General features: G+C 38.8%; 1 protein-coding gene across 5 annotated transcripts; it reads right to left on the bottom strand.

The window, feature by feature from the left end:
- Nucleotides 1-907: 907 nt before the first annotated feature.
- Nucleotides 908-15,935, bottom strand: rassf6 (Ras association domain family member 6). Of its 5 annotated transcripts, XM_055004076.1 has the most exons (13): nt 15,778-15,931; nt 14,887-14,981; nt 12,851-13,053; nt 9,110-9,178; nt 8,898-8,976; nt 4,880-5,040; nt 4,689-4,783; nt 4,278-4,471; nt 4,101-4,202; nt 3,126-3,177; nt 2,921-3,039; nt 1,529-1,626; nt 908-1,348 (listed from the first exon to the last, which is right to left on the bottom strand). In XM_055004076.1, exons 4-13 carry the CDS (start codon nt 9,163-9,165, stop codon nt 1,273-1,275), a joined length of 1,032 nt encoding a protein of 343 aa, XP_054860051.1. In that variant the 5' UTR covers nt 9,166-9,178; nt 12,851-13,053; nt 14,887-14,981; nt 15,778-15,931; the 3' UTR covers nt 908-1,272. The 5 variants fall into 5 exon arrangements, with proteins under 5 accessions (XP_054860051.1, XP_023145620.1, XP_035812962.1 ...); XM_023289852.3 differs by lacking the exon at nt 12,851-13,053; XM_035957069.2 differs by lacking the exons at nt 14,887-14,981; nt 15,778-15,931 and adding an exon at nt 13,821-14,842.
- Nucleotides 15,936-16,307: the final 372 nt, after the last annotated feature.

Here is a 16,307-nt window from a genome sequence, read left to right as displayed (position 1 = left end):
TGCAGCTGAGGAGGTTCCGTACAGGAACGTGGAAACATCCTGGTTTACTATGTGGACATGAAGTGGATGGAAAGTTCATGGTTCCTTTCTAAATGTGAGAGTTTGTTGGAAGAGAAATGTCTAGACTGAAGGGAGGAACAAAGAAATGTTCTCCTCATGATAAACAGCATACATCACTTCACAGGCTAACTAACCCTAACCCTCACTGTCCTTATGGCTAGCAATCACAAACCAGGGAAATAAAGATAAAAAATAAAACTGCTCAAAGTCAACCAGGAAACACTGGTTAGAACAAAAACAAATGCAAAAAATATACATTTATCTAAATCCATCGTTTCATTTTCTAAACTGTATTAGTTTTTATTTAATTCCTGAAGGAATAAACAGCCCTGGAAATGGTGATAATTTAACTGAATTATTAACAGTTTTATTAATAAATATGTACAGTTTGTTCAGGGCTGCACTGTGGTTCAGTGGTTAGTTCTGTCACCTCACAGCTAGAAGATCCCTGGTTCATGTCCCGACCTGGGATCTTCCTGCATGGAGTCTCCATGTTCTCCTCTACATGTGTGGGTTTCCTCCAGGTTCTCCAGCTTCCTCCCACAGTCCAGAAACATGCTGAGGTTAACTGGTGATTCTAAACTGTCTGTAGGTGTGAATGTTTGTCTCTATGTGTAGCCCTGTGATAGACTGTTACCTGTCCAGGTGAACCTGTGATAGACTGTTATCTGTCCAGGTGAACCTGTGATAGACTGTTACCTGTCCAGGTGTCTCCTGCCTTCACCCTCAGTCAGCTGGGACAGACTCCAGCCCCCTAAAGAGGATTAAACTGTGTTTAGATGATGGATGTTGATGTATTTATCTGCACAGTTCAACCCCAGCAAACAGAAATAAATCAGAACAGTCCTGCTGGTCCCATATTTATTCCTGATCACATTGATTTACAGTTATTGACAACAGAACTTACAATCATGTCCTGCACTTATTTTACAAAAAATAAAGCAACAAAGAAATAAAGAAAATGGAATTACTGTGGATAAACTATACATGTGTCAGACTTAAAGACTGCTGGGTTCTTCTGGATTTTCGGGTTGTTTTCCTGTAATGATATCAGTTTTGAATGTTTTATTCTCCAGATCCTTCACCTTTCTGTCTTTGTAATAACATTAAGATGTAAAAAACAAATGAAATAACATTTTCCGGGTTCTCCAGAGCTGTTCTTCCATCCTGTAAGTTCTGAGGTGGATCTCTGTTCCAGTAGATGATCTGCTGTCAGACGCTGGTCTCCACATGAGGCGATAGTTTGCAGGTCAGCATGTGAGACAGGAGTCTGTGTTGGTGGTGGTATCTGACACAAACAGAGAAATAATCATCATTAAATCCTGGCGCCACTACCTGGCCTGGATGTGTTACTGCAGTTACATCGTTTTCACAGACGTCTGTCAGTAGTTAGCCCAGAAAACAGAGTTTAATGAATCCTACAGCACTGAGAAAGCATAGAAAGTATTTAAAGTATTCAGATACTGACTTGCTGATGACTCTCTGGATTTCTCTGTTCTCTTCCTCTCTGAGTTTCAGTAAAACCTGCTCCAGGATCGGAAGCTCCAGGTTCAGATACTGAGCGACCTGAGAGGAAAAATAAAGAAGATTTAGTTAGAAACAGATCAGAAACAGATGAACTGTAATATTCAGATACTGACCGACCTCAGAAGAGGATTAAAAAAAAGATTCAATTAGAAACAATAAGGAGCATGTCAACTGAAATATTCAGATAATTGGCTACCTGAGAGGAGAAAAAAGAGGATTTAATGAGAAACAAATCACAAACAGATCAACTGAAATATGCTTTAAATCTGCTGAAGATCACATGATAAAAGTTCTAACATTCTGAGCAGAAGGAGTTCTGGATCTGAAATAACTCATGACGGTTAGTCACTTTACAGAAAACATTTTTGTTCTTCCAAAACACCAACAACAACAATAACAAGAAATATTCATAATGGTCTGTTGCAACTCTCTAAATCTGAAAAGTTTGCAAATTTAAGACAAAAAGCTCTAAATGTGAACATATGTTGGTTTGTATATGTGGATATAAACAGGTTTATGTGATTTATGAATCAGAAAGCACCAGTAGAGCTCTATAGCTGTTCAGACCAGCTGCTTCTCTTTATTCAGGCTGTTAAAATAACATGTTAACATCACAAAACACACAAAACTCTAATCTAAACAGCAGAAAATCACAGGTTTACACCCAAAGGTGTCAGATGTCTGCTTTCTCCTGTCATATAGAAGTCTGCATCCATTCTTCAGTTCCTTCAGTTTGAAAAACAATAGAGAATAAAGCTTCTTGTCTGGGCAGAAAAACTGTGACTAAAATCCACTGAAATAAAATGTCCCCATTAAAAACTTCAAGTTCTTATTTTTCATGTATGTTTAAATGCCATAATATCTATCCAAATGTGTGCATATTTACACCAATTTCCAATAAAAAAAAGGAAATAAATAATCATTTTGTTAACATGTTAGAATCAATGGTTCATAAGGTTATGTTTTTTAGGAATACAGTTATTATAAAGTTCTATAAATCAGACCTTTACTGATGTGTTAAAAACTTTAGAACACAGACAGAAATAAAAGTGAAAGTCTGGTGCATGTCAGATTTCAGCTCAGAGTATTAGAAAATGACTTGTAAAGATATCAATTGTACAGTTCCATACACTTTAAATCTCTATTTACAGGTAAAAAACCTGACAGAATAGATACTTCCATGTCTAGTCAGCCTCCTGTATAGATTTAGATTCTATTATGTTATTTCTAAACATCAGCGTCGTTGAAGAGCAAACACTAAAGTAAACCTGATCTTCAGTATAACATCTGGAGGTGTTACCGTGTCAGTGATGGTCTGGATGGAAACACTCACATCATTGCTGACCTCCTCCTCATCCATGTCCATCAGGAAGATCTTCATGATGTCATCAGATGGTCCCTGCAGGATTCGCTCCCACAGCGGCTGGTCTCTGTTATTCAGCTTCCTCTTCTCTGGACCAAACACAAGAACACCTCGTTAGTGGAGCATGTTCTCGTCTCATCTACAGTAAACTTTCTGCTCCGGTTCCAGATCCTACCTCCACTCTGGTGGATGCAGTAGAGAGCAAACTCCTGGGGATCGTTTTCTATCTGGAGGAGGAAAAATACAGAGGAAAAATACAGAACTACTAATACTGTTATTTCTAACAAGTCACTCTTCACAGTTTGTATTTTAGGTCTGTTTTGACGGAAACACAATGTATTTATTATATTATTTATAACTCTGACCATGTGAACACTGACTCTGTTTCATATCTTCTGCTGATGGAGGCCTCACAGGTTCATAAATCTAACTGATATTTGTGAGATCTTATTCATTGCTTCTTTCTTCAGAAAATAATAATAATAATAATAATAATAATAATAATAATAATAATAATAATAATAATGATAATAATAATAATAATAATAATAATAATAATAATAATAATAATAATAATAATAATAATAATAATAATAATAATAATAATAATAATAATAATAACTTTATTTGTGTAGCACCTTTCAGAAGAACATTCACAAAGTGCTGTGACAGGTAGAACATAGTGATAAAAGAGAACTTAGAGAGAACTTTACTGGAAGGTGAGTCTATAAAAGTGGGTTTAAGAAGTGATTTAAAAGAATCTACTGATTGGGTGAGCCTTATCTCCTCAGGCAGGTCGATCCAAAGCCGAGGTCCTGATGGAGAAGACCCGGTCACCTTTGGATTTAAGCCTCAACTTTGGAACAGCTAGGAGGGACCCACCTGAAGATCTAAGGCTGCTGTAGGGATGTACAGGGTTAACAGGTCTAAATATAGTCAGGGGCCCTGCAGAGGTTTAAAAGTAATCAGTAAAATCTTAAAATCACTTCTAAAACGGACAGGGAGCCGGTGGAGGGAAGCCAGATGTGATGTCGTCTGTTAAAACCAGTAAGAAGCTGAGCTGCTGGTTCTGGACCAGCTGGAGGCAGGAGAGGGATTTCTGTGGAACGCCAGATCAAAGGGAGTTGCAGTAAAAATGCTCCAAACTCACCTTGAACTTGTTTAGCAGCTGTGAAATAACTTGGTTTGTGGTCATCCTGCTGGAGATACGGACTTTAGTTGGAGTACCGTGGGATGGAGTGAAGATGGAGGTCTGTAGGAGATGTTAAAACAAAGACAGTCATTGGCTGATTTAGGATGGGTTAGGGTCAGTGGTGATGATGCATACTTTATAGTTATAGAAGTGTCCGTTAATAGAGAAGCGATGCTGTCGTTCTTCCTCTCGTTGAGCTGCTGTCTTTCCCTTCCCTCTCCTCCGTTTGACCAGCGAGGCGTCGCTCATGCAGCGGAACAAGTTGGACTCGGCCTCCAGCTCCAGGTTCTTCTGCCTTGCTGGACGCAGGGTGGTGGTCTCATAAACAGCTGGAATGGATGAACAGATTCAACATGTGGTAGAAACAAGAACAAGAAATCAGATCACGCAACCAAAAAGACAAATAAAACCAATAAAAAGGTGCAACTACAATAAATGAAGCTCTTTTTATTAGGATTTAAGTCAGATTTTATGAAAAACATCTATACAAGATGTTGGAATTTAATCAAAAGCTGGAGGTGGAGATAAAAAGGCATTAAAACCAACCAGGTAGAGGTTTGTTGACCACCGTTTCCTGAGCCGTTTCAGCCATCTCATCTATCTGGTGGAGGTCGGCGTATTCTCCCCATCGAGTCATTCCCCTGCAGAGACACAGCCATCATCTCAGAACCAGGTAACCTCCAGTATGTCTGAGTCCTGATGGGTTGATAACAGTGTTAACCACAGTCTGAATGAACCTCTTGCTTCCCAGAGGGCTGACTGGACTGCTGGGGTCAGGAGAGATCAGAGGAGCAAAGGGAAGCATCTGTTTGTCGTCCTGGATTTTCAGCCTGATGGGTCTCCGGACTCCCCAGGAGATGTTCAGGAAACCCTCCACCACCACCTCTCCATCGTCCTCCTGTCACAGAGACAGACGCTGTATGGTGTACAGTAGGGTGATGACTTTTTGACTTTTTTTTCTCAAAAATTATTTCCTGTAGCACTAATGAATGAACTTTTGCCTATTAATGATTAAAATGACATTTATTCTGTTGAAATATTGAAAAAGGTCAGGCACAAACCACTTTGAAAAAATCACTATTACTATCAATGGGACTAAATTCGTTAAGTCCAAAGAAACATTCACAAACAGTACCAAATGCACCAACCATAGAAAAGTAAATGATTCAATGCCTTAAAAGATAATCTAAGTGTTGGTAGTTGTTTTGAAGTTGATAAATTCTGGCCAAAAAGCTGATAATTAAAATTTTTAAAATCATTTTGTGCGTGAGGTTTTTTTTTTATCAAATCACCTTAAAAGTAAGATTTTATCTAATCTTTAATAAAAGTTCATCAAATTATGATACAGGGATATGAGGTTGTAAAAAAGTCATCACCCTAGTGTACAGTCATGGATGAAAGTATTGGCACCCCTGGAATTTTTCCAGAAAATACACCATTTCTCCCAGAAATTATTTCAATTACAAATGTTGTTTGTATACAATGTTGTATGCATGTTTATGTCCTTGATGTGCAATGGAATGACACAAAAAAGCAGAAGAAAAAAGCCAAAATTTACATAATTTTAGACAAAATTCAAAAAATGGGCTGAACAAAATTGTTGGCACCCTTTTAAAACTGTGGCTAAATCATTTTATTTCAAGAATGTGATGCTTGTTTAAACTCAGCTGTGGCAGTAACAGGAGCTGGCAAGGTAGAAATCACACCTGAAGCCAGTTAGAAGTATAAAAGTTGACTCAGCCTTTGTGTTGTGTGTCGATGTGTGTCACACCAAGCATGGAGAAGAGAAAGAAGAGCCCAGAAGTCTCTGAGGACTTAAGGAGCAAAACAGTGAAAAAATATGAACAATCTTAAGATTACAAGACCATCTCCAGAGATCTGGAAGTTCCTTTGTCCACTGTGTGTAATATAATCCAGATGTTTATAACCCATGGAACTGTGGCTAATCTCCCTGGACGGGGACGGAAGAGAAAAACTGATGAAAGAATGAAACCCAGGATAGTCTGAATGGTGGATAAACATCCTCAGTCAACTTCCACACAGATCCAGGCTGTCCTGCAGAATCATCAGGGTGTAAAGTGTCAGCTCGGCCCATACGTCATCATCTAAATGAGAAGAAGATCTATGGCAGGAGACCCAGGAGAACCCCACTGCTGACAAAGAGACATAAAAAAGCCAGACTGGAGTTTGTAAAAATGTACCTGAGTAAGCCTCAGTCCTTCTGGGAGAATGTTTAGTGGACAGATGAGACTAAGGTGGAGCTTTCTGGAAAAGCATGTCATTCTACTGTTCACAGAAAATGGAATGAGGCCTACAAAGAAAAGAACACAGAACCGACAGACATGGTGGAGGTTCAAAGATGCTCTGAGGTTGTTCTGCTGACGGTGTGAAGGAATCATGAAATCTGGAGACTATCTAAATATTTTGGGCCGCAATATAGGGCCCAATACAGGACAATGACCCCAAACATAGCACCAAGAAATCATTGGAGACAAAGTTTTGGAGACTTCTGAAGTGGCAGCAATGAGTCCAGATCTAAATCCCATTGAACACCGATGGAGGGATCTCAAAACTGCTGTTTCAAGAAGGAACCCTTCAAATCTGAGAGACCTGGAGCAGTTTGTAAAAGAAGAGTGGTCCAAAATTCCATTTGAGAGGAGTACGAAGCTTGTTGATGGTTCTAGGAAGCAACTAGTTTCAGTTATTTCCGCCAAAGGATGTGCAGCCAGATACTGAGTTGAGGGCGCCAACAGTTTTGTCCAGCCCGTTTTATGATTTTTGTGTAAAATTATGTTAATTTTGCCTTTTTTCTTCTACTTTTTTGTGTTTTTCAAATGCACATCAAGGAAATAAACACGTGTATACCAAAAACATTTGTAATTGCAACCATTACTGGAAGAAAAATTTCAGGGGTGCCAATAATTTCGTCCATGACTGTATGAAGGCAGTCATAGATGCATCATGATACCACTGAGCTGGGCTGTAGCTGACAGATGACAGCTCTTTGTTGTTGAATATGAGAACATCTGAGACTAGAACAAACATCAGCTGCTCCCTCTACGTTACTAAAGGTTGTGTGCACAAGAGCAAACAAAAACACAACACAACCACAACCATGAGCCCAGACTAGCTTCATAAAACACATGAAAGGACTGCAGGAACATTTAAACTCATGTTTTAAACTCATGCATGCTCTGCTCCAGTCCAGTCAGTCTGTTCCACCAGAAGAAGAGAGTCACAGAACAGCAGTAAAAACTCTCACAGGGAGCTCAAATAAAAACTGGTGCACATAAATAAGATAAATAAATAATCATAATCTAATTAATTAGAGGCTTTGTAATTAATTAATCACAATTAGTCACATTTTACTCAAATATCAATATTTGACACAATAAGTAAAATTTTTCATTTCAGATAAATATTGGTTGAGACTAAATGGATGAATATTCATATACAGGAACTTAAACAACTAAAATGTTTGTTTAATTTCTATTTATCTGCATTTTTCATCTGTCTGCTACATTCACAGATTACTGCAAACTCAAAATGACATTATAGCGATTATATTCAACATTTTAAGACTTTTTGTAAACTCAATCACTATCTTGAAAAGTGGTCTATTATGGGATGTCTCCACCGTTAGCTGGTACCAGGACTGTCGTAGCTAACGTGTCCACAGGATTGTTGGCTTCTAGCATCCCATTCATTGTCTATGTGAAACATAGTGCATGCTGATTTTGTTCTGGTGCGTCTCCCTGGAGCTCATTAGCATAAAGTAGACCTGACTTCTACTTTATGCTAATCCAGTGCAGGCAGCGGAGGTCATGAAATATCCGTTAAATGTCTAAACCAGCCGTGGTTGAACTAAAACCAGGACAGATTCAGTAGATTATTTCTGGCCTCAAATACTTTCAGAAATATTTTTAACTGAACTGTTTGTGTGATAAAAGAGAAAGTTTGTTGTTCTGAGGTTGCTCATCTGAAGCTAAACGCTGTTATGTGACCAGCTAATGGCCCAGTCATAGACTGAATAAATAAGATAAATAAATTATACAGTCTAGTGCTCCACTACACAGCCTCCTGTGGATCTTCTTCACGACTGGAAAACAGACTTTAGGTTCATTAGCACCACCTACTGGCTGGAGTGTTCTACAGTGTTAGCGGTGGGCATGAAAGGTGTGATTAAATGCATTATTTTTTTCTGTAATTAATTAAAATTAAGGTCCCAGCCCTAGTCAATAATAAAACACAGTTTTTAAATTGTGGGGGTTTTCTAGGGAACAGGTTTACTTTTCCAGTGGAAGATCGCTCTAATCCGCTTAATGAACTTTGACATGGTCTCAATAGGAGGGACTCACATGCACTAACACACAGTGATTGGAGAGTTTCTGTTGTTAGTTTCTATAATCCAGAGGGACACAGTGGGAGGGACGCTCTGCTCTGATTGGTGGATACTACCAGAGTAGGCCGGGACTAGTTATTAAGGTTTGGGCACTGACCTCTACATTACAACACACAGAATATAACTTTATTCTCTGCTGCTTCCTTTCCTGTCTCTCGTTACTTTATCTTTACATAGCTAATAGCTGCTAGCTGCTAGATTCAAGTTCTAATGTTCTAAATCTCATATCTGGAACCATTTAGACTCAGTCAAGCTGCAGAGTCATGACTGATCCAACAACAATAACAGGACTTAGAGGGAGAACCTGTGATGGTAGAAGAGAAATAGATGGAAATGTTCTGATTAAATCCTACCTGAGAGCAGCTGAGGTGCAGCTGGGTCTGGTCCTTCAGGAAGCAGTTATAGGTGTTCAGCAGGGACAGGAACTCTGCTCTGGAACGAACCAACAGTAAAATACAGTCAGGCTGAGTTTATATTCTATACCAGATCAGGAAAAACAACAACCTTTAAGTTACACTGGAATTGCTGATTTATTTAAAAGTGAAAACAGAGCAGAGAGACTCACCTGGACAGTGTTCTCCCGCCTCCTGCCTGGACCACCGGGAGCAGAATTTCATTCATCTCCAGTCAAAGACTGCAAAGACAAAACCAAGAAAACAAACATCTTCTGTAAAACTAAAGACAAGCAGACTGGAAGCTGCTGATGAATCCAGAGTTCATGTCTTTCCAGTCGACTCTAAGCAAAGAATGACCATAAAACTGAACTAACACGACCAACACAGAGTCACTGTCACTGCCTCCAGAAATAAGCTGATATTTTCAGTCTTACCTCCTCAACATGGTAAATCATCTGTTTCTTTCTTCTTTGTGCTTTAAATATCTCTCTCCAGCCTTTCTGTCTCTCCCTCTCTCTCTGAAGTTTATGTGTTATATTTATCTCTCTCTCTCTCTCTCTCTCTCTCTCAGCAGCCAGACCTTGACTCTTTCACTTTCTTTCTTTTTTTCCTGCTTGTGTCTAAGAGAGTTAATAACAGTCCTCCACCCAGTAACCGGTGATGACAGCGTACACCCAGCGTTTGTTGATCCTTCAGCCTGCCACTGCTGAAACATCCAACGCTGCTTCTCTTTTTCCTTCAGGTTTTGTCTGAATTATGGTAAATGACGGCCTGAAAACAGCCGTCTGTGTTCAGTTCCTTCACTCTCTCTGCCTCAGCCTGTTAGCTGGTTAGAAATATCTCAGGTATTCATCCCAGGAGCCACAACACTCCCTTCTCTGACTGACAGATCCTCTTTACTGAAGGACAAACCAGCAATGACAAGGTGCATTACTTTGAATACAATGTTCAGCAGAAAAAAAGGGATGATTCTGGGTTCATGTTTTAACACGAAACCTTGGGTGAATTTATCACCAATGATATGTACTAAAACAATACATCGTATTACAAGTGATGTCTTACATCTTATATCATTTTAAAACACATAAAATCACTGGAATTTATCACATGAAACTGTATTCCACACACAGCAAAACAGCAAGATAATTACATAATATGCAGATTTACACACAGAAAGACAAGTAAAACACATGAAAGCTGTGCAATCAGAGCCAACTCCATCCTTAAATACACATCAAGAAAATATGGAATAAATACTGAGATTTTTCTGCACCTTTTTGTAAATAACATCATTTTTGGCACCATGTTTCTATTTCTTCCACCAGCACAATTAGCATGTTAATTACATGTTGTTTTTTCACATTGTTTCCTTATCTATCTATCTATCTATCTATCTATCTATCTATCTATCTATCTATCTATCTATCTATCTATCTATCTATCTATCTATCTATCTATCTATCTATCTATCTATCTATAGTCTATCCATCTACCTATAGTCTATCTATGTATAGTCTATCTATCTATAGTCTATCTATCGTCTATCTATCGTCTATCTATAGTCTATAGTATATCTATCTATCTATCTATCTATCTATAGTCTATCCATCTATCTAGTCTATCTATCTATAGTCTATCTATCTATCGTCTATCTATAGTCTATCTATAGTCTATAGTCTATAGTATATCTATCTATCTATCTATCTATAGTCTATCCATCTATCTAGTCTATCTATAGTCTATCCATCTATCTAGTCTATCTATCTATAGTCTATCTATCTATCGTCTATCTATAGTCTATCTATAGTCTATAGTATATCTATCTATCTATCTATCTATAGTCTATCCATCTATCTAGTCTATCTATAGTCTATCCATCTATCTAGTCTATCTATCTATAGTCTATCTATCTATCGTCTATCTATAGTCTATCTATAGTCTATAGTATATCTATCTATCTATCTATCTATAGTCTATCCATCTATCTAGTCTATCTATAGTCTATCCATCTATCTATGGTCTATCTATCTATAGTCTATCTATCTATCGTCTATCTATAGTCTATCTGTCTATCTGTCTATCTGTCTATCTATCTATCTATCTAGTCTTTCTATCTATAAGCAATAAATGAGAGAAAAAAATAAAAATTAAACAGTGATACTAGAATAAATGAATGTCTGATGCTGTAGTACATTTTATTCTGTGTTCATTTCCTCCTTACCTCAAGAAGAGGAAGTCAGGAGGCTTTATAAAAATATCTATATATAAATATATCTATATATACCTGAACAAAAACATAATCTGTCTGAAAGCCACTTTAATCCTCCTTCTTTTTTAGCTCTCAACAAGGATCTGGGAGCACCTCACCAGGTGAATGTCACATGACCACAGCAGGAAACTGCTCCCTGACTCATTTATAATCCTGGTTGTTCCCGATCTCTGCCTGAACATGCTGGAGAAGCATGATCACGTTTAATGTAGGTTTAAACAGCGACAGCAGCACTAAACGTCCTACTGTGCTGTTTTAGTACACCGTGTTCAGAAAGTCCACAGATTTACAGCTTTCCCTTCTGACCGGAGCTGCTGAATGTTCTTCAAGCCTGGACTTGTTGCTTTAAGGTTCCTGCAGCTCATTTATCAGAGCTGTGTGTTTAAATCACAGGCAGGAAAAGGGCAAACAAAAGCCAACAAAAAGGAGAACCACCGATCAGAGGCCAACATTATAAAGTCAATAATCTGGACTCAAACACAGCTACCTGGTTTCTCTGTAATATAATACACTGCCTGGTAAAAAAAAAAAAAGTCTCACTCTAATATTTCATTGGACCTTTAGCTCTGAGTACGGCACTCATTCACTGTAGAATCCTTTCAATAAGCTTCTCTAATGTCACAGCATTAATTTCTGTCCAGAGTTGCATTAATTTTCTACCAAGATCTTCTATTGATGATGGGAGAGTTGGACCAGAGTCTTCTCCAGAAGATCCCGGAGGTTCTCAGTGGGGCTGAGATCTGGACAATCCATCTCATCCTCCCTGATCCACTCATTCTCAATGTGAACCTCATGAATCCTGGCATCGTCATCTAGGAACATGAAGAAAACCTCCACTGATGGGTAGATCTGGTCCTTCAGTATCTTCAGGTAGTCAGCTGACCTCATTCTTTGGGAACATAACGTTGCTGAACCTGACCAACTCCAGATCAGAACCCTGACCTCCACAGGCTGGTAGGAACTAGCCATGATGAGGGCATCACTTCATCTGCCTCTTTTCTTACCCTGATGCCCCCATCTGCTGGTTTATCTTTGACTCCTCTGGATTCTATACTTACCACCAGGCATAGAGGTGGCAGTATCATTAGACTGTCAATTAAACTGACTCAAGGCTGAGACACAAAGACAACAAATGTAGTGACACTACATGTGTCATCTTACTGACTTGGTTCTTCAGGTTCTTTATGGGTCTCAGTCAGGACTTTGGGGAGACCAGTCTAGAACCTTCGTTTCACCCTGATGGAACCATTTCTTTACCACGTCTGATGTGTGTTTGGGCTCATTGTATTGCTGAATCATCCAACTGTGTCCAAGATCAACCTTCTGCTAATAGTTTTAGGTTTTCCTGCAGAACGTGGAGGTGATCCTCCTCCTTCATTATTCCATTTACTTTGTGGAAAGCTCCAGTTCCACAGAGCATGATACTGCCACCACCATGCTTGGTGGTAGGTTTGGTTTTTTTTGTGGTTAAAAAAAAGTCCAAGACCTGCCTAAGACAGTCTGAAACCAGTCATTGAAAAGTCTGAAACCAGGACCAGAATCAAATCTAGACTAGGGCTGCAACTAACAATTACTTTAATAATCGATTAATCGGTCGATTATTTTTTCGATTAGTCAATGAATCGGATAAAAAAAATAACACCTTTTTAATTCCCGCCGCTTTATTCAGAAAGAGAAGATTTGGACTGACAGAGCAAATAAGATCATTGAAGTGAAGCCTTCGTCTTCAACCATCGACAGAGGCCTCATGTCAGTGAGCATCATGTTGAGGATGCTCTCAGTCAGGACAGATGCTTGCTGTGGTGGACATGATGTCTTTCTCATCATGAAGCCTGTCATTGTTTGCTGTTCATGAAATGAGAAAGATAGTATAGTATGTATTATAGCACAATTTATAACAACTCAGTAGTTATCTGGTTTTATTTGCAGTATTAGGTTAAGGCAAGTAAGTAGTCCAAAGAGCAAAACACAAAGTACACACAAAGCAAGCACACACGTGCGCACATATGTGTGTGTGTGTGTGTGTATATATATATATACATACATACATACATACACACACACACACACACACACACACACACACACACACACACATACATACATACATACAAGCACCATAAACAATGCTTCATTACATAAATTGAGATGTAAGAAGTTACTTTAACCTCTGTTTGGTCTAAATGCAGTTCATCCTGCTTCATTCCAACACAGACCAGCGTCTTCACTCAGATTTTGTGAGAAAATTAAAACTTTAGGCTTCATCTTTAAATTTTCATCACCATTGTATGCAAGTTACATTTATTTATAAATCATATTCAAACCCTGCTTAAACTGATTAAAGTGAAATAAAACACACACGCACACACCCAGACACACACACACACACACACACGCACACACCCAGACACACACACACACACACACACACACACACACACACACACACACACACACACACACACACACACACACACACACACACACTTGTCCTATCACTGTCATTAATCAGCTAACAAACAAACACTAGCATCAGGAGAGCTACCAGAAAGACTAACGTTACGTTTCCTGACTGTAAAACAGAACAAACATAGGATACTATAGTGACTTACCTGCTGTTGGGCTCCTTCATCCTCATCAGTGACTCCAACTTGTTTCTGGTTTTAAGTTTAAGTTTTAATAATCGATTTTTATTGATTTTATTGATTTGTTGTTGCAGCTCTAATCTAGACTACTCCTAAAAAAGTCCAAGACATTGTAAAACCAGTCCTTAAAAGGTCTAAAACCAGGACCAAAATCAAACTTAAGCCAGTCCAAAAAATGTTTAGAACCAATCAGATTACAGTCTGAAACCAGTCCTAAAAAAGTCAAAAACCAGCACAAAGTCGGGACCAAAACCAAACCTAAACTACTGCCCCCATCACTCTGGAACAGGGTAAATCTGGACTCATCAGACCACATTAGTTCCTGAAGATGATGGTTCTCCACTATCCTTCAGGTTTTAATAATGCGTTGGACGGTTCTTAACTTGATTTTAGTTGTTTTATCGCCTTAGTTGTTTTCTTTGCTTGATGCAGGCCAATAATTTGACCCTTCTGAGACAGATTAACATCCTTTCCATGACCACAGGATATGTTTTCCTACATGGTTGTTTCAGAAATGAGAAGCTCCTCACTGCATCAGCTAGGGTTAAATGAGTTGTCATCACTGCAGTAATTATTCAGTGGAAGGATTTTACCTATTAGCTTCATTAAATCCTGGTGGAGACTGTTTTTTATGGCCAGGTAGTGTATATTCTGGCTTTGACATTTGTAAAAGAGGTGCTCTGGGAGTTCTGGATGGCTGCTGGATAAATAAAACTGAATTAAACCTTTAAAGATCCTCCGGGTATGTTTGGAGACATAAAAAGCCTCTTATGTAGTTCTTTTTTCATTTAAAAAGGCCTTTGGTTAGTAATTTTACAAATGAAATCTATACCTTCTTCCTCAATAATAAATCCAGAATTCATGAATATGCTTTTTCCCCTCTAGAAATTTATTTGCAGGATATCAGGAGTCTCCCTCTTTACTGAAAATCCATTTTCACTGTTTGTGCAGAGCTTCAAGTTTCCACATCTCACTTATAGAAGCTAATCAGACCAGACATGGCCTTCAGAGTTATAACGTCCCAGAAACACACCTTCATCTAACATGTGAGCAACATGGAGAAACTTTCCATTTCAGCAGATAAATGTGAAACCTTCCTCCTGAGTCCGACTCTGGACATACATCATCCTGCAGTAAAACACAGACAAGCAGGAGAAGAAATAAAATGCATTCTTGCATTAAGAGGAGCTCCATTTAAACATCATTAACAGAAAGGAAGACGATAATCCATCCCTAACGTAGAACACAGTCCCTCTGGAAGAGGTTTTACAGCCGTGTGTTGGAGCTGCTTCCTCCTGTTCACTGCACTGTTTTACTTTACTTCCAGTCAGATATTAGTAATCATCTCTGGACCTGTACAGTCAAATACAAGCTGATTTTATTCTGAAAACTTAGCCGGCAGGAGGACAGCCCAGGTAGATGATGACACACCTGCCTTCCTGTAGCTCCACCCCCTCCTGCTGCTTCCTGTCTTTCTCCTGTTGTGTCTTTAAAAGTGATATCTGCTCTTTCAAGTAGATTTGACCTGATTATGTAATTTTCAGTTTAGTGCCCCCTGCTGACTCTATCCTTCTGCTCCTTTTTCTTATTTCTTATTTGGAGCTCAGTTTCTCTGGACTAAAATCACTTAACTCTGAATATTTCTAGTATTTGAGTTGTGAGACTAAATCTAAACTATGAGAAAGTGAGCGTTGGATCATTTTATTCTTATTAATTATGTTAATGAAACTAGTCTCCATCTCCTGTGGTTAAAGAATGACAGAACTTCCTGTATTCCTTCACTAAATATGAAGAATATTAACCTGAACTTCATTGTTCTCTTGATTTAAATTCTATTTCAAACGAGGTCCCGTTTGGTTCATTTAAAGCCCTAAAACACACTGAAACAACACATAAACACGAGCAAAATGACTTCCACTCCTACCTGACCAGTCTGTGTTCCAGTCTTTAATGAATCAAGTCCATGTTTGAGGTCTTGTGTGCACGTATGAGAGTGTTTGAGGTCCAGAGTACAGTTTGGTGGAGGTGAGCTTCAGCTGGTTAATTATTGCAGAACACGTTGAGGCAGCATTGGGAGGGAGTGGCGGCTGACACCAGATATGACTCCACTTCAGTGTTTGCCTGAACAGAAAGAAAGAGGGGGAAGGCTGCATATGACAGGGAGCTGCCAACACACCTCTGGCCAATTTAAAAAGTATGAAAAAGCTCCTAACAATGGAGAGACGAGAACAACATGACATGTGGCAGGTCCTGATGAAACAGGGAAATATCACCACTCACAGGAAAATTACTTTTCAACACAGTTTTCATGAATAAAAGTCGATCCAGGTAGAGTTTAACATCACCAGAGCCTCATGAGGCCAAAGTGTTGATGCTCTGAGGAGAAAACAGCTGTTTAGTTCAACTGCAGTGAAACAAAGGTTTATTTCCTGCTTCAGTCACAACAAAATACTG

The sequence above is a fragment of the Amphiprion ocellaris genome, chromosome 17 (genome assembly GCF_022539595.1).
Source record: "Amphiprion ocellaris isolate individual 3 ecotype Okinawa chromosome 17, ASM2253959v1, whole genome shotgun sequence".
NCBI classification, from domain to species: domain Eukaryota; kingdom Metazoa; phylum Chordata; class Actinopteri; family Pomacentridae; genus Amphiprion; species Amphiprion ocellaris.
Note: the sequence above shows the minus strand (reverse complement) of the source record. Positions and strands in the feature narration are given on the sequence as shown.